At 33.9% G+C, this 26,790-nt stretch overlaps 1 protein-coding gene across 1 annotated transcript; it reads left to right on the plus strand.

Moving 5' to 3' along the window:
- The first annotated feature begins 567 nt into the window (after nt 1–567).
- Nucleotides 568–26,790, plus strand: LOC132151557 (regulating synaptic membrane exocytosis protein 4-like). The gene is made up of 6 exons (XM_059559740.1): nt 568–1,528; nt 14,056–14,194; nt 22,458–22,570; nt 23,486–23,587; nt 23,874–24,013; nt 25,501–26,790. Exons 1-6 carry the CDS (start codon nt 1,432–1,434, stop codon nt 25,717–25,719), a joined length of 810 nt encoding a protein of 269 aa, XP_059415723.1. The 5' UTR covers nt 568–1,431; the 3' UTR covers nt 25,720–26,790.

The following is a 26,790-nucleotide window of genomic DNA, read 5'->3' on the forward strand; positions in this document are numbered from 1 at the left end:
TTTGAAAAATAAAATAAAATTAATGTATTAACAATATGTGACGTTAATATCTGTAAGTTCATCCAATTTTATATTTTCAGTTTTTATTATTTTTATTTGGTTTTCATTTATTTTTATTTCAGTTTTAGTAATGCTAACATCTTTTTTTTAATCAACTATTTTTATTTTACTTAGTTTTAGCTTTATTTCAGTTAACGAAACAATTTTCTAATAGTTTTAGCTAACAATAACAACATTACAAATAACCTTTTCTTTGCATTAAAGAATTAAACACAAAAATAAAATTTTCACATTTCTATTTCTAAACTTTCCATAATGTCTTCCTCTATTTCTATTATAAGTGCATTGTTTTATATATATATATATATATATATATATATATATATATATATATATATATATTACATTTATATGTAATATATTAATGTGAGATTACTTTTCTTCATGGTTGAATTGATTACATTTATTTGATATTAATATTCACAACATTATTGATTCGATAGGTCTTAGTATATAGCCAACTGTTGCAGTTTCTATTGAATGTGTGTGATTTACTCTTAAAACAATCAGGTTTGATTGGAAAGAGAGAGGCAAAAACACGCTGCAATCAAACCATTTCTGAAATCTATTAGCTTTCCAATGTTTCAAGATTTCCACTTCACCGTGTCAGTGGAGAGAGAGTGAGACGGTCGATGTCTGTGAAGCATGAAAGATATTCACAGCTATTGTGCCTGTAGACGGTGGCCACGCCCCCATCCTGACATCCAGCCTGTGATTGGTCAGTATCCTGAATTCCAGCAACAGCTCTTGGGTGTCTCCTCCCACTTTTTGTCTCCACAAAGAGCTCAGCGCTGAATGAAGTGAATCAGCCTCAGACTGTTAGAACAGTAAGAACCTTTTCTCCCCGTCTCTCTCTCTCCGTCTGTCTCTTCAATCCCATCTCTCCTTTTCTCTCTCCATTTCTCCTCTTCTCTATCTCACACACACAGACAAATGCCATTATATACTATCCGTCCATCCATCCATCCATTCATCCACTGCACAGTCCAGTAAAGGATCAGCTAGACAGGGAAAAGCAACAGATCATGCTCTCTGAAGCAGATCCAGCACAGCTCTGAGACATCAGCCTCTGGGATGAGACTCCATCCATCCTAATTCTCTGTCCTGAAGACCTGGACAAAAACAAAACAAGGACATTGCAGGCACCAGAAACTCTGGACATAACATCTGGAAAGGATTCTCGAACCCAAACCAGGTCCACAGGGACTTCCGAGGGTGCTTTGGTGTTTGTTTTTCTGTCTTGTACGGGGCTGGCGAAGGGGCCGGTGAAAGTTAGCCAAGACGCCGCGTGCTGTGCTCCGCGTGAAGAATGCCCAGGCGCGCCTGCCCAAGCCGGTGGACACGGCGCCGGCACCTACGCCGGGCCTTTACATGGAGCGCTCGCAGAGTCGCATCAGCTTGTCTGCTTCCTTTGAGGCCCTGGCCATCTACTTCCCCTGCATGAACTCCTTTGATGAGGACGATGGCGGTGAGTGGACTTATATGTGTGTCTGAGAATGTGGGATTGCTTTTGACAAACCATGACACCTGGAAGTTAGAACAGAGGTTATAGGTACTGGTTGCAATAATGCAGCGATCTGGTCTGGAAGCCAAAAGGTTATGGGTTTAAATCCCACAAGACGTATATGAGTTTTCACCAATGCGTCCTTAAATCGATCCAAAACATAATGGCAATTTTGGATGAATTTGTTCAATATGATTCCGATAGAAACATATAAAGCTGTGTCTCATTTCATAGGATGCACCCTCCAGAGGTTGCATGTCGGTCACATACAAAGATCAAGGATGTGCCATTTGAGAAAAGTAAACATTATAAAATTGACTTATTTCTTGTGAGGCGTAAGTTATTGTTATTTCTTTCTTTTTTAGATCAATGGTTACTTTTCTGAAATGAAGCTGTTTTAATGACACATTATAAGTGTGACCTGCAGAGGGTGCAGCCTTTGAGAAGAGATGCAGCAACAGTTTTTTTTATCAAAAAAGTAAGCATGAAGGTCCATCCCTAAACATAACCGTCAGTGGGATGTAAGCAGATCGTATGAAAACATATGAATGCGATTACAGAATAGCCACCAATTCACAAAAATGAAAAATATTTACGAATTGCCATGAGATTGGATAGTTGACCAAAAATGCAAATTCTTTCATCATTTCCTCACCCTTGTGTCATTTCAAACATTTATGGCTTAAAATAAGCTATTTTTTAAGATTGTTGAAACTGTTTATCTCTATACAATCAAAGTCATTGGGGTCCAATGCCACACTGGACTCAGTGACTTTCAATGTATTGACAAATGTGTGTCATACAGGTCTGAATTAACTTGAAGTTGAGTAAATGATGACATAATTTGCAGTTTTATGTCTCTTTAACCAAGACACCCCAGGTTAATCCAGGGAATGTACTTTGGATAAAAATGCCTTCTAAATGACAAGTTTGCTTTCACTCAGCTATCATAGATAAAAATGATAATCATGTGGTTTTGGGACTCATTTGGGTCAGCAGCATTTAATTGGTGCAAAATGATGTTCAGTTCCTTTCCCAGTTTGGGGTTATTGCAAGCCCCCAACTCTTGAAAATGGTGCCACGTGCATGATTTGGAAAGGCCATGTTATACTGTTCATTTTGATATGCAATAAAGTAAATGGGGTGGTTGGCCATCTGAAATGGTAAAACAATTGTTCTTTATGATGAATACATGCATATGCACACATAAAACGCTTCCTCCAACCGGCATTCTAATCAGACAGACGTTTTTATTAATGAAGGCATTTAATCACAGTGTTGACACTCAAATGTTAATATAGATGTGGTTTTCTCCAGGTATGGCTGTGGCTCATTTCAAACGTCTGATTGCAGTTTCAAATTCATCAGCAGACATCATGGCGTTAATTTAGTGCTCATTAGAAATATTCCAACTGCTCACACACACACACACACACACACACACGCACGCACACTCTACCCTTGGCCTGATTACAGACTTCTCTGCAGGAGAGAGACTAGTATCGAGAGGAAAGATTGTGCCTAGGTGGTGATCATCTTCATTCAACATGTGTGCATCACACACAAACACACACTCTTCTCAAAAACAATGTACACTTAATTGCACTTTCTGGTTTGGATAAAAAAAAAAAGCATGCACTACTCCTCATGTGCATCTTAAATTTTCACTTTAAGGTTTAGTTTATAAAATTGTGCAAACATTTGCATGATCATATAATATTGCGTGAGAATTAAGAATATGGCCGTGTTTATTTTGGCCTGTGTTGTGTTTGAATTTATAGCGTACGCTAATGGTTTTAAACTTATAGGCCTTTCATTTAACTAACCAGCTCACTGCATCTTCTTTTTTTGCTGATACATACTTGCATAAATCAACTTAATCAATGCAAATCACACTAATGAATATTCTAATTACTGGAACACAAATGAACACATTGCAAGTGCTTTAGTTTAACATCTATTGCTGACTGTCACATGACTGCAAATGCATTGGTGATTTAATAGCAAATAAGACTCAATACAATGATACACTGTGCAAATTACAATTTGATTTCTGGCTTGTGTTATTGGACATACTATTTGGGATGGTTTAAACCTGTCGTTTATGAACATGAAGATGGACGAAGAGATTTTCTACAAAAGAAGGGGAAAATGTGAAACAAATGCTGTAATAATAACTCGCCAGTGACACCCATAATTTACTGCTCAAACCCCGGGATATTTTTAACCACAAATATAGAAGCAAAATGATCTCATAAAAAGATAAATAAATAAAAAATAAGACTCCTGCATGATATTAATGCTTTTCGGATGGATCCATTAATCTGAAAAACGAGTGGAGTTAATGATGTCTTTGTCTGTCCATTTCTGACAAAGAGACTGCTGAATGTAAAGGTCCTTTGGTTGTGTTAAATGCACATCTCAAAACACCTGCAACCGAACTTGATAAGTGCAACCTGCTGAGGGTTCACCCTTTGAAAAGAGATACAGCGACAGTTTTTAGGAAAAATGTTAGCATGAAGGTCCATCCCTAAACACAACCAGGGTCTAAGCAGATGGATAATAGTTATGAATTGCCATGAGATTCGATAGATGACCCAAAAATGAAAATTATATTTTATTTTTATTGCTTTTTTTCTTAAAACCCTTTCTGGTATTTGTACAGTTGAATTTTGTGGTATTCTGTTTTATTGTAATTCTCTTCAATGCCAATAAAAAATAGACCACTATTAAATGCAGTTCAATACCTGACACATAGGTGGTGAGTTATGAAGTGGTGTTCCTACAGTTTCTGGACTTCTTGTTGTCATTTCTGCAGCAATTCTGTTTTCATTCAGGGCTGAAAAACTGGCTGGAAACTTTGCCGCTTCACATCTGGTTAGGAAATGGCATCAAACTGCATTCATCTTGAAGAAATGATGCCGAAAACCAGCATAAGCTGGAAAAAAATGAGCTATATTTTAAATGCACTGAAAAATACGATAACATCTAAGTTAACTGGTTTTATACAAGTCAAAATTATTATTTAATATCGCTGAATAATCCTAAATAAATTAATTTATACTGAAAAAATCTAGCTCTTAAATGTAAGTTTGGAAAATACAAAATGAATGCTAGAAAGACACATTTTCAGGGCTTTTCCAAGTAAATATATGAGTGCTGTGCGACCACAAAAAAATTGAGAAACGACTTATTCCGGTACATTTATTTAGCATATAATCATTTGATTAGTGTCCTCCCAAGCTTTAACAACTGTGTTAAAGTTTCTCTGTTCAGACTGCTTTCACCATTGCTTTTTCTTCACTGTGTGTTAAGATTTAATCTAACAGCCCAACAAGGGAGTTCAACACCTATATAACACACTCGTTCCCCAGCCACGTTGATACGAAGGGCCTGAAGCCTTTGTGGCATGCGGCAGATCCAACGTTGCCTCCCACCGCTTGTCTTGGTGCATTCAGACTTCATCTTTCATATCCTGTTTGCTGTTAACGCTGTTTGATGAAATGTGTATTAAGAATCCCAAAGCACAACATGTCTCGGCTCCCCCTTCCACCAGCACAGGAACGAATCTCTGCCGAAGAAAGGCGAACGCTCTGAAGTCTTGAGGCTTATTAACCCTCCTACACTGACAGGTCCTGCATTGATGCTGCTGCTCAAAATAACCCGCAAACAAACACACGCACGGCATCAGTGAGATGTCATATGGCGGCAGGCGCACATTCTGTGTTGCATAAGAGCGTAGTGAATCAAGGACAGAGGAAAAGATAGAAGGAGGTCAGGGTGATTGATACTTGTAGCATGTGTCTGTGTGCATGAGATTTAATGCTGACACTGATTATCAGCATGTGTTTATGGCTCCGGTTTACAAAACTGGTGAAGGATGATGGGTGATATTTATATTTTAAAACCAAAAAAACAACTTTTTGAAGAATCTTTGTGTTGCCTTTCACACGTTCAAAATTTATATTTGATTCAGATCTTTGTTATTGAAACAAAATAAAACAATAGCTTAAAAAATATTTCAAAGTGTTGCCAAATACCGTGCCTTAATTTTCATATACTTCTTTTATTTCACATTAAATTAGCTTCTACGTTTTACATTAGAAAACAAAAACATGAACTATAATTTAAATAATAATAATAAAAATAAAATAAATTATTAATAATAATAATGCTTGTTATGTGCCATTTTCCCCAGGATTTCTATATTGCCTAAAATATCCAGGTTTTGACTTTGTTTTCCTGTTTTCATACTTGACGAAGTTAATGATTGAAAAGTAGTTTGACCAATAACATGCAGGCATTGTACATAATCGACCAATCGTGGCGCATGAGAAGGCACAGGATCTACAGAGAAACCCTCTCCCTTCCCCAGCTCCACCTGTATGGATCTGCAACGGGGTGATTTCATGTATATTATATATGGGGGTTATTTAATATGTGTTATGTGTGCAGCAGCAGTATTTCCTGCTCACGGCAGCATGTCTGTGGATGTACTGCCAGTAGCAAGTCTCGGCAGGAGCTTAGCAGATCTGTTCCACCAACACCAAACATTAACATTGCCATGTATATTACCATATTAAACTCTCTGAGAGTTGTAAAATTTAAAAATCTAGTCTTATTTCTTATTTTTGAATAGGCGTTTCTGGCAAACTTATCATCAGAATCAGTCAGGACTCATTCAAATAGGTCTGGCTGTGAAGTCATATCAAAAGACAATCTGAAGTGGCATCACTTTATCAAATGTTATGCTCTTTTGAAATGTCATGAAACCATTTTTTTTATCATAGAGACTGCATGTCTGTTTCCAATGTACAAGTTCAGTTATTTAGAAAATGTCAGTGTGATAAGTGTGCAGTGGTTGATTCTCATCAGCTCATATGAGCCACTGTGTGTGTGTACTGATACTGAATCGATGGCCGCTGAAATGCTGTTCGATTCCCAGCCATCGGGCACAGGTGAGAAAGTGATCTGTTGTTTTTTTCCCCAAGTGCAAAAGAGAAAAAGTCGGCCAGGGTAAAAAATCTATCACATGACGCCAGTGTGAAGACAACAGTCTGTCCAATCAGATAATGAAATTTCCTGTTTCACACTGATGCATAGTCTGACTCATAATATCATTTATTGTTCCTAAATTCTTTGTTCTAATACTATACCTACATGTTGAAATGCTCAATAACTCTTTCTATACAATGCTATAAAAAATTATTTTAATGCATGAATTATGTTTTGTAATGCACCTTATAATGCACTGTATGATCTCATGAATATTTGTAACCACACTATTATACATAACAATACGTAATTTTAACTACTGTATACTATTTCTGATGTAATACGGAATGTTCAAATATTATTATTATATTTGGCTACAATTATTTATGAAAAGATAAATAATGCATTATATTGTGGGTTACAAATTTGTATTTCATACTTCAAAATTTTATGTTTAATTACTTTAATTTAATTTGTTACTTGCCATTCCTCTGTAATTGTTTTTAAAATTTACAAGTAATTTCTGCATCACCTCCACACACTTCAGCTTTAAACTGAGCAAATAAATCTGCAAATGGAAAAGGACCAAATACACATACTCTTCATTCTCTGTAAACATAATGATGCAGTTTCAGGTAAATTTATTTGATTTTAAGGACGTAAGGAGGACAGACAAAAAGATACTGAAATTAATAGTGATTGTATCGCAATGTTTTTTGTGCCTCAGATTATTTATGCACACACAAGCCTAGCAAATGCAGCACTGATTGATCTCTCTTTTCTCTCCCAGCATGACCTCTGGTAGTGTAGTGTGCAGGTGCATTTGGTCTGCACCCTTTGTGTTGGCATATGCAGTCGGAAAGCACAGCGATACAGTGACGCATGGGAGCAAGAACAGATGGATGTGCACAAATGCTCAGATTTACCTGCTGTCATGTCCTTTACTACAGTCTAGAAGTGAAATTAATGTTCTGAACTTTTATTTTCTCATTACTGTTATATACAGTATATTTTTAGGCTTAATTTTCTTCATGCAAAACAAACATATACCTTAAATATAGTTTTCATATTATATAGTGGAATACAAATTGTATTTATTTTTATTTTTTTTAAGTTTAAAATCAAGTTTTCAATTTTGAAGTAAAAAGACTGAAATATTATTCATGTAAACCATACTCCAAAAACAATGGAGTGCATTAAGATTTTCTTTTTGCATTGTGACATTATTTTCATTTTAATACATATTTAATAACATGTTTAATAACATCATTTCTGAATAATAAATAGAATTAAAATCTTATTACTGTAATACAGTATTTTGAGGCTTAATTTATTTAATACAAAATATAACTAAACATTTTTATACAATATAATGTAAAACAAATATAATATTAAACATAACTTATTTTTTTTTATTTTAAGTAGAAAGAGGGAAATAGTATTTCTTGTAAAACATACGCCAATAATCTTTTTCATTTACAACATTGAAAAATAATTTTACTACAGTGCATTGTTTTTGCTTTGTAACATTCTTTTAACTATTCTGAATTCTAAATATAATAAAAAACTTATTGCTGTAATACAGTATTTTGAGGCTTAATTTTTTTATGCAAAATATAACTAAAATGTATTTTAAAGAAATTAAACAAATAATTTAATATATAAATATTATATAAAACATAACATATATAGTTTTCCATTTAAGTTAGGGATGAAATATGGTCCAGTTCTTGGCAGGTTTTTGTGAGATTTACTGTTTTTGATCTTTGGAACAAAATAATCACATTTCGTACTAGCAGGGTGTACATCCAATAACTTTAAGCTCTCATAATTAATTCATTCATTTAGAAGTGTAGTTAAATTGAAGAATCAATATATATTACAATGAGTATTATATCTGTATAATGATGGAATAATGGGATAACATGTGTCCCCTAATGCTAATCACTATTGTAACAAATGAAGATCATAATTGAAACTCCTAACCAAACATGAATTTGTTTTTAATATGCTGCTTGGCAGAAGCGTTCAGCGAGCACATCAGTTTAAGTAGCAGTTGACTTGTGGAGTAAATCACAGCGTGTTTCGTCTGTTTTATATAAGCCACTCTGAGCAGATCTGCAGAACGAAATTGTTTGAAGCTTCACACAATGTCGACACTCACGCGCTCAATTACTGCCGCCTACACATTATGACTGAAGTATCTGAAACAGCATCCGGTGGCCCACATTTTGAATGGGCACATTGTTCTGAAAAGACATTTATTCAAAGCTTTGACTTAGTGGTATAGTGGTGATCATGCAGGAAATATGAGTTTAAGTATGGCTTGTGTGTTGCTTTCTAAACTTGTTTTCTTCTTGGCTACTCTCATATTTTCAATGTACTTTAATGTCATGATTGCTTTATCTTAGGGATGCACGATAAATATCGGCCGATAATTAATGTGCATCTCGTCGGTAAAGCCGGCTTTACTGACGAGATATGCATTAATTATCTGCCGATATTTATCGTGCATCCCTTCTTTATATATATTTCTGCCAAATAATCAAGCAGTACAACAACAACAAAACATCCAGAACAAACTGCAAACACATGCAACGGATACTAATAAAAAGGTAATTAAAATGTTAGATTCTACACAAACGTTTTTTTTTAAGAAATTAATTACTTTTATTCAGCAAAGACACATTGGGTTGATCAAAAGTGTTTCGAGAGATTTCTTTTTCAAATAAATGCTGTTGTTTTGAGCTTTCTATTCATCAAAAAATACTGACAAAAGTATCATTGTTTCCACAAAAAAAAAAAAAATTAAGCAGCACAGAATTATTTCTGAAGGATCATGTGACACTGAAGACTGGAGTTATGATGATATTATGATGTAATGAAATTACTGTTTTACTGTATTTTTGATTAAAAAACAGCTTTGGTGAGCATAAGAGATGTCTTTCATAAACATTACAAAACCTTCAGTGTATAGTGAGATGAAATCAAAGTTTACTTTGTTTACTTTCTTAATACACATTTCTGATCTCATAATTATTCAAGATTATTACAAAACAATTGTTTATAATCGTAGGGATATGTCTGATTTAAGGTGGTTGCACAGTATAGATTAATACTAATATTACTCTGAGGAAAAGCTATTAACTGATGGTCTGGAGTGGTGTGGATTATTGTGACATCCATCAGCTGTTTGGACTCTTATTCTGATGGCACCCATTCACTACAGAGGATTCGGTTTGAATTTAAAATGCTCAGTTGACTGCTAAGCAAATAAGGAAAATATATAAATGATATTAATACAGATCTATTTAAATGAACAACAATTATAAAATACTGAAATTATAAAACAGAAGACAAATGTTTCAATCTAAAGTCTGTTGTGAACAGACTCTTGTCTCTGGTCTGCAGCTACTGAAGCTCCAGTATGAAAAATCAAACTCATAAAATCCCAGAAATATCTCAGGTATATTAATATAACTCTGATATATTAGATTCTGATAAATGACCTTTTGAGGTCATTGTCCCCCTTGCATCCATTTATAGCTCAGATCTAAGCTCTTACGTTCACAGTTTCCTGATTCTTATTCACTTCTCATTTAGCCTGTAGGCAAAACATCGAAGCTGAATTTGGGCAGAATATGAATAAATATTTGGCATGACTTTTGGCTGAGAAGAATCATCTGTGTATGATCAGATTCTCCACTGTGATTAAACAGATGGGCTCACATCTAACAGTCAGCACATGCTTAATACTTCTGTACTTTGGGGATTTTAAAAGGATTTTAACACATTCTTATGTGGAGCTGACAGTGAACCTTACAGGGTAAAAACATTTCCAGGGAACTAAAAATAAAAAAGAATAAAATGTATTCGAAATAAGTGTTTTGAAGAAAATGCGGTGGCCTATTTATCCATTTTAGTTTGATTAGGATTTTTGAATTGTGATTAAATTCATTTAAATTTGACTGAATTCAAATGAGCATAAAACCTCAAAATGTGGATTTTACAGGTTATTAAAAAAAAAAAAAAAAAAAAAATAATTAAAAGAACTTTGAAGCATATTTATCCATTGTAATTTGACCTTTTGCATTGTGATTGCAAAATAAAGTCTCAAAATGCATCTGTAAGTTCTAGTTTGAAAGTTTTTTTTATATATATAGTAAGGACATTATAGTAAGGACAATGAAATACAGTAAGACATTTACATGACAATTTTCATGAGAATCAACCACTTCCATTAACAAGTAGTTATAGTAAAAGTAGTTATAAGAGCAGTGCTTTGGTTGGAAATCTGGTTAGAAAGAAAGGTCCGGATTTCCCTCTTTGCTTCAAAAGCAGTAGTGGTGTTGGGTTTCGCATCTGATTAGGGAGCGCAGAGGTTATAGCCTCCGACCAGGCATCTATCAACATCACTGCAGATCAATAGACCTCTAGTGCTACTGATTTATCAAAGAGGTAATAGATAATTAAGGCAGGCTGGGGTAATGAGAGGTAATGGCATGATCGATAGCATGGACAAACCAGAAAACTGACATGCTTATTTAGATGACAATCAATGTCTGGCCTAATGATCTTCAACAAACTATGTTTCAATCAGACCCAAGTTAAGAGTATCCTATTCCTGTAACCCTGCACATGCACAGTTCCTTAGCAACACATCAAAACACTGGGCTTTTAAAGAGACAGTTCAAACAAAAATGTAAATTATGTCGTTCATTTCTGCTGTGCAACACAAAAGATAATGTTCTCTGTGTTCTTTTACAGCTCTAAGCTCCAAAAAGGACAAAAAACATAAAAGTTACCCATAAAAAGCACACTTTTGCCTGTTTTTGGAGCTTCAGAGCTCTTGTTGGAAAATAACTTCTCCTATTGTTAAATAAAATGAAATGATAGGTTTATAACAACGTGACTGATGGCAAATGACAAAAAATGGATAAACCATTTAATTAAGTGAATGGCGCACATATTTGCTTTTAAATTTGCATATCAATCTTTATATGTTGTTCTTGTAATCAAATTTAAAGGAAATCAATTTGAATGCCCTGACAAGTGACAAGCGTGGGGCATAAACCACAAGCAAGACGAGATAACAACTAGCACTTGTTAGAAAAGCCTCTTATTTCTTTCTTGTTCGTGGTAAATTCATGAATGTCACTTTGATTAATGATTGTTGGCCATTCTGATAAAATGTGATACTTTATCCGTTATCAAAGGATCTTGACAGCACAGAAAACGCTGGTGAGATGTCCAGGGAACAAAAATATCACACTTACACAATATATAATTAATGCCAAAATGAAGTATTTATAGAGCGAATTCATTATTGCTCATACTTGTTTTGAAATAACACCCAACAACCCACTAGCACACACTCAAAACCAGTGGATGATGAAGTATCAAATACTCGAGTAAAAGAAAATATTAGTCTACTCCAGTAAAGCATTAAGTAGACTACTCCTTTTTAATTTTGCTGTTGAAAGTATGAAAACAATTTTTTAATGTACATAAGGATTACATTTAAAAAGTACTAACTGATGAATGTTTATTTTGTTATTTGAACTTATATATTTTTAAATTGAATAATTGTATAGTATATATTTTATATAATCCTACTGTTCAAAAAGAGAAGGGGGGCTTTTCATACACATCAAAACAATAAATATATAAAAATATTTTTAAATTTATATTACTGATAATTCATGTGTGCAAATAAATTATATATATATATATATATATATATATATATATATATATATATATATATATACAGTATTTAAAAATGAGGAAAAACTAAATATGTGTTGACAAACAAGACATCACAGAGCAAAACGATAACAAGAAGGACGCTTTACAATACTAGTATGAAACTCAACAGCTTAAGAAATGTCGTGAAATAAAAAGTACAATACAATGCTTAGGAATATAGTTAAGTAAAAGTTTCTCATTGTAAAAATACTTAGTTACACCACTGCTCAAAATAGCCTGGAAACCACCAAACAACTCCCAAGCAGCCACATAGCAGCAATCAATCAATCAGAACATCTTAGCAACCACATGACAACACCCTGGAGACACCCAAATGCACATGTAAAAATCACGTTTTGCTATAGGACTTGACCGATTTTTAGTGAAAAGGTGAAATGACTTTTTCAGGGATGTTCACCAAACATAAAAAGGCCAAAGAGAGAGAGAGAGAGATGCAGTGAAGCACACTGCTCTTGTCTCCCATAGCAACCCTGGCATTTCTGGTGCATTTCCTGATACATGATGTTCTGTTTTGGAAGGTTACGTTGACATGCTAGTTAGGATGTGCCAAGTGCACCAGAGAGGCAGGAACAGACAAAAGAAGACTGTATTTTTAGGAATGGCCTAACTAGGTCATGTGCTTCACAGCCAAGAGAAAGCTGTGAAAATGGCTGCTTTCCCATCACTGCAGAGAGCGTGTGCTTTTCATGTGGATCGAATGCATTCAGCTGTCAGAAATGACAAAAAGAGATTATATGCATGCATCAAGCTTACTTTCTGTTGCATTATATATATATATATATATATATATATATATATATGTATTTATTTATTTTTTTATTTTTTTAAGTAGCAAATCAGAATATTAGATGCTTTCTGAAGGATCAAGTGACACTGAAGACTGCAGTAATGAGGCTGATCACAGGAATAAATTACATTTTAAAATATATTCATATAGAAAACAGTTATTTAAAATTGTAATAATTATTCACTATGTTATTGATAATAACAAATTATAATGATTTTGCTCAAATAACTGCATCCTTGGTGAGCATAGAGACTTTAAACAAAATTTTGATCGACCCCAAACATTTGAATGGTAGTAAATATTTACTGTATGTTTTCCTCTTAGAAAGGAAGTAAAATTAGTTGGGAACATTGTTTTATGTTTATTTACTGTGTATAAAGTGCATGCAAAAATAAGTAACAAAACCATTATGAGATGACATCCAGCTTTGAAATGACTCTGAAAGTCATTCTCTGAAAAGAAATGTATTCGTGAGGTCATGGGCTAGTAAAGCTGATCCCCTTCACCTTTACTAGGAAAAGTCCAGGCTTTGTGAATCTGTCCTCTAAGCCTTCAGAGTTCAATAAGCCACCACTACAGACTTGAATTATACAAGAAGATTATATTTTTCAAAGGATTTATTTTTAATACAACCAGTGCACTACCTGGCGGCAACGTTATCACAACATTTTTATTCAGTCTGATATGGAGAGGATTTGATATATAACTTGCTTTTTTCCAGTGCCTTGCCAGGAATACAAGAATAACATGGATATTTCTGAGTGATATCTTAAATCATGCGAACTTTTATGTGCTGGACAATAAACATTCCCACAAAATTACACTGAAGGAGTGACTAAAATCAGACACTTGGTTCCAGTATGAGCAACAATCTAAAAATTTAAACATCTTATGAATTAAATGTTGGTTTGTTGAACTGACCTTTCTTTCTTTGTTTCAGACCCAGAGGGCCGCAGGTTAAAGGGCATTCAGAGAAGTACAGAGACAGGGCTGGCCGTAGAGATGCCCAGTCGCACAGTCCGGCAGGCGAGCCACGAGTCCATCGAGGACAGCATGAACAGCTATGGCTCGGAGGGAAAGTGAGTATTACAAATCAGGACTTCTCAAAATATTACTTTTCTTTAAAAAAAAAAAAACACCCAAAAATGACAGTTTGCTGAAAATGGCTCACCCTCAGACCATCCAAGAGTTTGTTTCTTCATCAGAACAGATTTGGAGAAATGTAGCATTCCATCACTTGCTAACCAATGGAAGCTCTGCAGTGAATGGGTGCCGTCAGAATGAGAGTCCAAACAGCTGATAAAAACATCACAATAATCCACAAGTAATCCACACCAATCCAGTCCATCAAATGACTTCTTGTGAAGCAAAAAGCTGCATATTTGTAAGAAGACGTTTTTAACTTTAAACTGTTGCTTCCGACTTCTAAATCCATAATCCATAGTAACGCTTCCTCCAGTGAAAAAGTCCATCCCCTAGTTGTCCTCTCACATCAAAATCCACATAATAGTTTAGAACTGTTTTGGCTTGTAAACTGTGCTTGATCTGTGTCTCATGATTCAGATGAGATGCATTTTTCACTAGAAAAAGGAATATTATGGATATTAGGGACTCATATTTTAGCTGGAAGTGATGGTTTGAAGTTAAAAACATCTTAATAATGGATTTGTTTCTTACACAAAGCTTTTGACGTCATAAAATGTTAATTTATGGTCTGGAGTTGTGTGGATTACTTGTGGATTATCGTTTTTATCAGCTGTTTGGACTCTTATTTTGAAGGCACCCGTTCACTAATATTATAAAAATAGCCATCATCACTGTGATGACTCACTTCAATACTGAAAGTGAAAAACAGACTGCTTCCAAATATAGAATCTGTTATTTTGCAACCACATTTAGTTTGTAATCAGTTTGATCAGGTGATACATTTGATGGGATAAATATAGAAAAGAGGGTTGCATGACATTGTGTAAAAGTGCAGGTGAGATGAGAAAAGAGCTTCAGAAATCTACCTTTGTACACAGCCTTTGGATATTATATTCAGCTACAAGTTTCATCCAGACAAATCTTCCCTTTTCTTTTTCTTCCTATCCGAAAAATCTACAAAAAACAATAAAAAAATATTTCTTCTATCTTTTGACAGCCTTAGTATTTATATATATATATATATATATATATATATATATATATATATATATATATATATATATATATATATATATATATATATATATATATATAATTAAAAAACCATTTCATTATTATTAGTATAACAAAACAAAATTAAAATCTGGAATCTACTTAAATACCCTTCATTGTGAATAACACAGTTATATAGGAATCAAAGGTCTCACATTCCTATTTTATTTGGTTTGGGATACATTACATGTATTATTGCATTACATTTCTCTAAATACAGGGATGTTCATCCAGTAACTCTCAGGAGATTGTGCTATCTTATTGATTATCTAGCAATAAATAACAAGTGTTTGATTTATCCCCATAAGTTACATAACCAACAGTATAAACCCCTCTTCTCAGTAATAAACCTTTTCTCTGCCGGCTCAATTTCTGAATGAAATCCAGAGTTGAGAGCTTCTGTGTAGATGTACTGTAAACTCATTTCAGATCTGGACACTGTCTGGAGTGTCACATCAAAGCCGCAGGTTTTTATCTTATTTTAGCTCTGTGGAGGACAAAAGCTGTTTAACTTCAATTCTATTGTGCCAGAAAGTTTTGCACAAGTTTGGATATATAAATGGAAAAGATATTTGCTGGGTTGGGCTAGTTTGAACCAGGGCTGTTATCATTATAAAACAAACAAACAAAAAACATTCCTGTTACTTGAAAATAGCGACATTTAAAAAACCTAATTTATTTCAGCTAGTTGCCAAATCAACAATTCTCATTTTCAATCAGTTTGAAGTTGAAGTAAAACTACTAAATCTAAATAAACCATAAAAATAAAAAGAAATTGATAAAAATAATGATTAATAACTGTAATATAAACATGTTTAAAAAAGAAAAATGAATAAACATGACACAAACGCACACCAGAATTGTTATAAGATTAACTGAACTACAGTGAAAATAAACAAACAAATACATACATTTGAATGAAAAAGATAATAGTATATCAATATTTACCACAATATTTATAATATATATTTTTTTTCAAATGAACAAACTCAAATTGTAAATGAATTATCAAACATTACGAGACATACCATGTCCAGAAATATATTTGGACATGTAAGGCACACTTAAAAAGAATCAATGTCATTACATTCGATGGTAACACTTTACAATACAGTTCAATACGTTGATATGAACTAAGAATGAACAATACTTATACAGCATTTATTAATCTTAGTTAATGTTAATTTCAACATTTACTTATGAATTATTAAAATCACGAGTTGTGCTTGTTAACATTAGTAATGCACAGTGAATTAACATGAACTAACAGTGAACAACTGCCTTCTCATTAACTAACATTAACAACGATTAATAAATACTGTAATAATTGTATGGTTCATTGTTCGTTCATGTTACTTAATACATTAATTATCAAAGCAAGTGGCAGTTATTTAAAAGAAAGATTGCACATGTACTATTTTCATACAAAACATGATAATATAAACAACAGATATCTGGTTCAAAATGAAGACAAAACATATTGGGACCAATTGCCAAAAGCTAAAATAGAAACATTAAGAGAGGATGCAAGATGATATAAACTTGAAATAGAATCATGAAGATTTTTCAGGCAAAATCATTAAAATGAGAACCACTCATTAATAACAGGAACTTCTGAAATGTGCTTGCAGACAGTTCACTTCAAAACAATATGTTCAGTTACACAACTATAACAATATGTTGCGCTCAACTGACGGTCTATTCTGCATAAATTTCCCCTCAAACTCTCTGTCCAATACCCAGAGCTCCATTAGAAATTCACATACAGTCAAAAACTCCACACAAACCTTACGTAATGTAGTTGGAAGCTCTTCCTGTGCTGCTCCATCATGGGAGTAAAGATCCAGCCCAATTCAGTGGGATTACTGCACAGTTTATAGAGCGTGGGGATTGCTGCCACCACTGAGGATATTTTACCATATTACATAGCATCTCATGCATCTCATGCATCTCATGAATACGTAACAGAGTAAAACATAAACACTTATTGTTAGTCTGGACTTTGCAACCGTGATGGAAACTTCTACAGAAGATTCTGTAATATTTATTGAATATCTAGTGTTTATTTTGATCTGTTTCCATTGTGTGTAACTTGTCTTTTATGCAAGATAAAGTTGGGCTTTTTGGCTTCAAATACCTAAAATGTTATGAAACATTATACAAAAATGTATAAAACATTACAACTTAAAAAAAAAAAAAAAAATCTGAAAAAGCTTTACTTTACAAGGAGCACTATCAAAACATTAAAAAGAGGACTATAAGCATTGTAAACACTCAAGAGTATATGTAAAAAGAATAAAAATGATAACTTTACTCAACATTACACCAAAAATTATTAAAACATTTTAAAAAGTACACATTTCTTTAGTTTCTACTGCAAAACATTAAAGTCTGTTGATTTCAAAACACAATGCAAGCATCATCTTGCTGCAGCTGTTATTCAGCTATAGAAGCATAGCTGATTATAGTTGTTTAATAGGGGCTTTTGCTGTATTAAAACACAAATAGTATGAATCTACTGTAGATTAAAGACTGATGCACTTTCTCAGTTATACTCCATACAAAGTTTTGAATCTCTTGCATGTCTGACCTGAACAACTCCCACTTTTGTCAGTAAAAATGTCTTATTTGGGGAGCAAAAGAGGCCACTTTTATGGGCCTGTCAAAATGCCCTAGAAAGCAGCAAGCACTGATCTACCGCCCTAATTAAAACTCCAAAAGCAAAACTGCTCATGGTGCATGGGCCAAAAATATGATCATATTATTTGTCCTCTATTAAAATCACAATTTTGACAATTTTTTTTTAAGAAACTGAAATGTAGTGCAAATAAGTATGACTGCAAAGGTGAATGCCCTTATAAGTTCACATAGGTCTTAAAAAAACAAAAACAAAAAATAACCATAGGTTTGACATCTGACATCCAAGTTCAAATACTTAATTATGAATAAACTTATTTTTTATGTTTTGCATGAAACCATGCATGTTCTACCTTTCTTTAAAATCAATTGTATTTCGTATGCTATAAAATTCCTAAATTTTTTAAAGCCCAAATACTTTTTGGGGCCTCTGTATAAAATTAAGGCAATGATGTGATCTATCTTTTATAAATTCTCAAATAGTAGGTTAAAAATCTAGCTAAATTGAGAGATATAAATATAAAAGAAAAGCAGATCATCTTCATTTAGGGTTATTATAGTTAAATAAACTTAAAGCAATAAAACATATTTTCATTACTTCAATATATAAATAAAATAAAATATCAAAACATTTTTTTATTTCAACTAGTTGCAAAGATATTTCTCACCATGTTCATTGCTGAACTTGATATAGTTACATAAAATAAAATAAAAATGAATAAAAACTATATAGACATATTTAAAAACAAAAACGAATGGAAAAAGAAAAAATGTATTACATAAAATTAAAAAGAAAATAGAACAACAAGAAAATAGAAAAACTAATTCAAATATTGCTCCAACTACAACAGTATCTCACTGACACTAAAATAACACGGTCTCCATCACATTTTAAAAGAAGTCTGTGCTCTATTTCAGATATATAAACATTTTCCACATACCTTTCACTTTTTCTCTAGAAAACAATAACTCCTGTACTTGCATGCAGGAATGGGGCCTCTGTTTAGAAAGGTTTGCATGCAATGAATACCAGAGCGCCAGAAGAGCAGCACAGAGACAGTGATATATAAAGCAATTGAGAGCAGTGCGCTGAGATGCCATGATTAACACATAACACAGACAAATGTTTATTCTAGTGACATCAAGAATGTGGCGTGTAATATGTGGAGCGGTGATAGGTGTATTTGTCACTCTCCGAAGCGTTTGTATGTGTGTTTACTGATGACTGCTGCTGACGCCAGTGCATGCAGGGGCCAGTGACTAATAATGACTCTCCGTTTTGCCAGATAGAATGATGGAATGTCACATGTGAGAGAGGACTAGGGTGAAAGGAATAGTTTATTCAAAAATTAATGTTCTGTCATCATTCACTGAACCTCAAACCCAACCCAAGCTTTCTTCTGTGGAACACAAATGGAAATGTTTTAAAGAAACACATATTGGTCCTAATAATAAGAAACACACACACACACACACACACACACACAACCTTAAAATTAGTCCCACTTTAGTCTTCTGAAGCCATATAAAATAACTTTGTGAGATGAACATATGTTGTATGGTTAGATGGACTCTGTGATTCTCCATTTGTGTTCCAAAAGGAAACAACATCAAGGGGAGAAAATTAAGATGATTCCTTCAAGAACAGAGAGAGAGAAGCAGATAGAGACACCAGACGAGAGACTAATGATGAACTAGATATTGACATGGGACAAAGAGACAAGAAGGAGTGAAAAATGAGCAAAAGAACGAGGAGGCGATGAAAATGGTATCTCTTGGGATGCCCAGTCTGAGTATTAGGCATCAGGATCGTCTGGACCCTCCCAAAAGCATTTTAAAAATAGACCTGTGCGGAGACGACAAGCGAAAGAGACAGAACTGGGAATGGGTGGAGGGGCGCTGGAGGGAATCGAGGTCAAACCACAGAAAGAAAATTAATTATGAATCCGTCCACATTAGTATGGAGGATAATTGAGAACAAACACAGAGGAATGGAAATGGAGAAAGGAGAGATGCGTTTGAAAGGAGGTCTGAATGAGAATGACAGTCATATAGGAGCGCCTATATACATTTAAAAAATCTATCTATTAAAAATGAAGAAATGTGTCATTTCTGTGCAGAAAAGCAAAAATACTGACTATTTTCAAACAGGTTTCCATACTACTCACCCCATCTGCAATTGGTAGATCAAAACAAATAATCCTGGCCCAAGCTCATGCCATTCATTCTGCCAATTGGACTGGCCGGGATGCTCAAATAAAATAAAAAATGTTTGGGGGGAATCAACCTGGGGTGCATTTCCCAAAAGCATAGTTGCTAACCTGTTAGCAACTTAGTTGGTTTGCAATGGGAAATTGTATTGCAACCAACAAAGTTGCTAACTTAATTAGCAACTATATGTTTTTGGGAAATGCACCCCTGCTCAGTTATAGTTAGAGGAAAAGAAGTAAAAATGAGTAGCATGTCTTTCAAAAACAAGATCTGCCTAGTTTCAACTTTTACATCTTCACACAAGATGTAAAAACATCTTATGTTGGGGTGGTTACATTTGCTCAAACAAGCACCCTTTGGCCATTTTTGCTCCCTTTCTTTTTTCTATTTTTTTTGTTTGCAGAAGGAAAACACACTTTTTGCCACCACCATCTGTTTCTGTATCTAAAATGGATCTTGTTACAAAAAATTAGAGCTAATTAATCTCATCCGAGCACAAGTGGCTGCTTTCGGTTTGCTGAATTTTTTTTTTTTGAAAAAGCTGTGATAAGCAATATGGGATTCTTCACTTGTGTATATAGCTGAAATTACATCAATTTCTTTAAGAGGATCTACCTTAATATTAAAAAAAGATAATAATATAATATAATATAATATAATATAATATAATATAATATAATATAATATAATATAATATAATATAATATAATATAATATAATATAATATAATATAATATAATATAATATAATATAATATAATATAATATATGTCATAGATGAATATAATTATTTTTTATACTTAAAAATGCATTAATTAAAATACAATTATATTAATAATAAATAGGACCTATTTTAATGTATTAAAGTTATTTTATATATACTGTCAAAATGTATTTTATGGGCTAATATGTAATATTTTGACAGTACATTAAATCAGTGGTTCTTATGTAATTAGTTTATTTAATCCTAAAATATACCTTTGTCTTTTTGTTTAACCTGTTAACTGTAACTCACATTTTTTAACATAGATTTGAAAGTGCATGATCCAAACCTAGATTTTTAGAATTCATGACTGAAAACATTTTGTAACATGACTTTGATGTACCATTTTCATGGTAAAGCAATGTTTGATTTTAAAGAATGAGTTTCAAAGAATGAATTTTGAGATTTTAAGTTTTGAAGTGATATATCATTTCTGATGATTTCTAAAGTATGATAGAGAAAAAGGCAGAACTCGTGTTATGATGTAGGTTTTTGAGGTGCACTCCTGCCATAAATTAATCTATTGCTTTTCCTACATAATTTTTAACAAAAAATAAAAAATTTCTATTTAGGAGTCTTAGACCTTTCCAACGATATATAGTTTGTCATGATTAGATTAGGATTTAATTGTAATATAGTGAAGTAAACGTAGGCGTCCCGTATACAGGACAGGGTGACAGTTAACAGGTTTTAAAATATTGTTTATAATTTAGTAAATCGAACTGCAGCTTGTTGGTTTAGTTTAAGGCTTCTTAATTGAAGATGTTTTAGGGGGAGAAGATTAATCTGAAGAATAATTTTGGAAGGCTGATGAAAAAGTGGGCAGTCACTGTTGTTAGATGAAGGCCAGACCTCCTGTTTCAAGAGGTCATGAGGGTGAATATGACATGGAGAATGCAGCTCATCGTCTAGAAACACATATACTGAAGTAATTTTTGGCCGCATACATCTCAAATCTGCCTATAGGTACAGGAAAGCAGTGTGATTATATGCGTCTGCACTGGCTTTACTCCAGCGGAGCACTCGGCACTATCAAAGCAAAGCTTCACCGTTAGGGTTAAAGGCTGTCTATCCTCATTACATAAAAGAGAAGTGCCTTCCACCCATCGATCCCGTCCCATCACAGAGCTAAGCCGTTATCAGTTCAGCCATCGCAGAATAAAGGAAAACTTGTAATGTCCGTCATACATTGCTCATCTGATGTGAATCTTCAAAGCCATCACAAGCAGCACACATAACAGCATCATTCTGCAAAATAAAATTGTTTGTCGAATCCTGAATGCTAGACATTTTTCTTTAAAGAGATGGTGAGCTGAATATGAAATAAACAAAATGTTTGGAAATAAACTCATGTTGCTTAACCTTTACAAAAGACAGAAAACAAAATGTTCTGAACCTTATTTTAAAGCAGCATTGTGTACTGTACATATATTATATCCAGCAAAATATGTGGTGGACAAAATAGAGCACTCAATAAACTGTATGATTAAAATGAAACTTTTCACAGTAACCCTGCCGTTTTCTTCCCTCTAGTCTGAACTACAGTGGAATGTGTTTAGCATCAGATGCCCAGTTTAGTGACTTTCTGGATGGGATGGGACCTGCTCAGTTTGTGGGCAGACAGACACTAGCTACAACTTCATTGGGTGAGAGCCCTTACAGTATATACGTCAAACAGTTAATGTAGTACAAGTGAACAGGCTTTTCTTTAATGCAAATAAAAGTTAGCCATATAAAACCACACATTTTTGTATTTTATTGTGTTAAATGATCATTCAAATCAAATCACACATCATCTTTTTAGATGTGCATATGTAACTAAAGTGATGGAGAGTGACATCTTCTTCTATGCACGATAACTGGTTGGTAATTGTCAGAGCTGCTGGTCAAAAGGTTGCTTGTATGACAAAATATTCAATAAAATAAAAATTTAATTTCAAGAAATGGCCACTGAAAGCTTACCAATACTAGTTTAATTCTCAAATATTGTAGTATGATTCTGTGACATGAAAGATATAGTTCCTGAGATATGAACAATAACAAAACATGTCTATATGGTGGCTGTTTGGCCAAAATGACCAATGAGCATCAGTTTATAATCAATAAAATAATATTAAATAAGACACCAATTTTTTTGCATAGTAGGTACAGACATTGTTATTAAAATATTGGTAACATTTCACAATAAGGACTCATTAGTTAACATTAGTTACTAACATTAACTAACAATGAACAATACATTTCTTACAGTATTTATTCTTTGTTAACATTAGTTAAAAAAGTAGAACTATTCATTTATAGTTTATGTTATCTCAGGTCCATTAAATAATAATAAAAGATACAATATTTGATTTCAGTAATGTATTAGTAAATACATTGTTATTCGTTTTTATTATTATTTCATGCTATCTAATGTAGTTATGTAATGTTAACAAAGGCAACCTCATCACCAAAATATTAAAATAGCTCAAATCAATACAATGCTGTTGAAAAAGAAAGAAATAATGTCACTCACCCACATGTCACTTGACACGCGTTAACGTGCATACTGATGTTTGCAGGAGATGTTGAGATCGGTCTAATGGAGAGGAACGGACAGCTGGAGGTGGAGATCATTCAGGCTCGAGGACTCATCATGAAGCCTGGATCTAAGGGCCCTCCAGGTGATTCATCAGACAGAAGGATGAACCTGATGGAGCGATTAGATTCATTTAGCCAAAGGACAAAACTGACTGCAAATGTTTATAAACCGCTTCTCAAATACACAAGTTTCTCTTAGATTTTTTTCCTATTCTTATCTGAATATTCATTATCCAAAAGTGTGTGTGCGTGTTTTGAAAAAAGATGGGAAATCAAAAAGGGACATCTAAATCGGTGGCTCTTCAAAGTTATTTAAAATTTTTAGTGTATTTCAAGGATGCCGTTTGAATTTTATTTAATCTTTTTCAGCTGCCTATATTAAAGTCTACCTTCTGGAAAACGGCATCTGCATTGCCAAAAAGAAGACGAAGTCCGTCCGGAAATCGTTAGATCCCCTTTACAATCAAGTCCTTGTTTTTTCAGAGAGCCCGCAGGGGAAGGTTGTACAGGTAAACTTGATTTTTACCTTTTCTGAAGAAAATGTGGGTTACTTGTGCAAAACTTGCTGCAATGAGGGATTTTTACACATTGCTGTGCGGTTACAAAGAAGTTCTGGATGATTTCTCTTGCTAATTTGGTTGTTAGAAATACCTTACATTTTATTGTCCACCAATCAAAAAATGTCCAAGTACTTTAAGGATGGTTTAAATCTCAAACGCTAAGCATGAGCTATAGAAATAGTGTTGCTTGCCTTATAAGACTGCATCATACTTGAATTTCACGATGCATTAAATATTAAGGTGTCAAGCACTTCAAATGCATCTGTCTAGTTGGTTATTTAAATGACAAAGAAAATAGGCTTTAAATTACAGCAAAGTTTACCCACGTCTTTTCCAATTTGGTGTAATTTCTCTGTAGGTGACATGATGTCAGTGCATGATCATTTCTTATGCATTCCCTCCATCATTTAGTTCCACTGCAGAGAGAACTGGCAGAGAAACAGCAATGCAGTGAACACTTTATTTTTAGCAGCGGTGAAGGAATAGGGGGAAACGTTTCAAATCTCTCTGAATTAGACATTTTTCTAAGGACAACATTTATGAAAGTCTGTCACAACAAACAATAAAGGTTAGAACAGACTGCAGGATGTTCAGGAACATCGGGTGGTGGGAAAAACATCTTTTGCAAGTTTAATCACTGGTTTACGACATCTGTCATTATTATGTAATCTAAGGGAACTATTAGATTGATCTAGGACAAATTCATTATCATGTTTGGAAAATCAAGTTATTGCAGTTTACTGCAAGATGGATGAATCACACAAAAGCTGTCGAGAACATGGCCACGTCATATTATGTCAAAAATAAAAATAAAAAGAGAGAGAAATTTGTTTTGCTTAAAGAAAACGTTGCTTATTTTAATTACCTATTGCACTGTAACCTTATTTTCTTTACAATAAAGCACATTTTCCCCCAATTCTCATGACTGTAATGCATTGAATTTCTACTACTTTAATACTGACAAAATATGATGTAGTATTTTAATTGTAAAAGAATTATAGACTATGAAATAATTTGTTGATTCGTGGCCTAGTGGTTAGAGAGTTTGACTCCTAAGGTTGTGGGTTTGAGTCTCAGGCTGGCAATACCATGACTTGAGCAAGGCAACACCCAACTGCATAAATGGCTGCCCACTGCTCTGGGTGTGTGTTCACGGTGTGTGTGTTCACTGCTGTGTGTGTGCTCTTTGGATGGGTAAAATGCAGAACATGCATTCTGAGTATGGGTCACCTAAAATATGCTTTATTTTCTTTCTTTATTCACCCAGAATGATGGAATTAACAAATAATGACCATGGATTATGGTATATAAAAAAGTGAGAATTCTGAAATGAACTACAAGGATTGTATACACATTAAAAATTTAGAATATTTTAGTCAAAAGTACTTTTTTATTGCTCCTTATGATAAAATAATACTTCCATTTTTCATGAACAGGTCATCGTTTGGGGAAACTACGGCCGGATGGATCGTAAATGCTTCATGGGCATGGCCCGCATCCTATTGGAGGAGCTGGATTTGACAAACATGGTGATTGGCTGGTACAAGCTTTTCCCCACCTCTTCTATGGTGGATCCTACGATGGCTCCGCTGATCCGCCACTGCTCACAGCTGTCTCTGGAGAGCACCGTCGGGCCGTGCTGTGAACGCTCATAAGACTAACAACTCCACTAGATTTATTTTTCTCTGGAAGGGCTCTCACAGCCCCCGATCCTAAGAGTGCTGGCTGTGCATGACTGCGGCACCGGAACCCTCTGGAATGTTCTAGAATTTCTTCAGAACAAATGACCTTTCTGCAATATTCCAGAATTGACCACAGAGGGAATGCTCTTTTTCAGCCTCCGAGACCAAGATTTCAGGACAGGCAAAGAATGCAGGCCAGACGTCTGGGCTTTATTTTAGCTTTCAACACATTAGCTTGTGATGGTCTGTATGAGGAAACATCCTCAAGTTAGATCTGATTTCCAGAAAGCAGGTAAATGTTTGTGCAGTCATCATGTTGGGTGCTGCAGTGGATTGGATGAAACGGATGGGTTCGTGCAATATGACATCCAATAGAGACAAGAATGTATCGGTAATAAAAGGGCGGTTTTGCATTCATTTTCTTGTGTAAGGAACAATACAAGAATAGATATACATCTTAAAAAGATTCAATATGTGTAGTTTGAAAAGAGTCGATGATTTCGTTTGCACACAGATCTTTTTCTGTTTGTGTCTCTTCCGTTTCATCTTTCTCATTACTCAACAGTGCCAATGCTGCCAGCGAGTGGCTTTATTTGTGGTTAGTGTCGATATTCAGTGATATGAATCAGTAATCTAAGCAGACACATATTTAAAAAGACAAATTTTACACACTCTTCTCCTGAACGGTGACATAATCCTGATGAGGAATTTTTAATGTCATTGTATGCTTTTCACCATTAATATTATATGGGAAAATTTAAATGGATGCAAGATGCTGAAGTAACATAGTGATTATATAATAAATGTGAGTAAATTATATACTTACAGTTAGTGGTCGACAGATATGATATGATCAATGGCTGAAACCAATATCTAGAGAGCAGAGTGACATAAACAGACATGTTATATACATAATATAAATGCCATGTACATGAAATGGGTGAATTTAAATGAACACACTTTTAGAAAAATATTGAAACGAGAGAAATCTGTTCTATCCATTAATAAGGTTGTGTTTTTGACCACTTATGTTAAATAAATAAA

This window comes from Carassius carassius, chromosome 10 (genome assembly GCF_963082965.1).
Source record: "Carassius carassius chromosome 10, fCarCar2.1, whole genome shotgun sequence".
Lineage (NCBI taxonomy): Eukaryota > Metazoa > Chordata > Actinopteri > Cypriniformes > Cyprinidae > Carassius > Carassius carassius.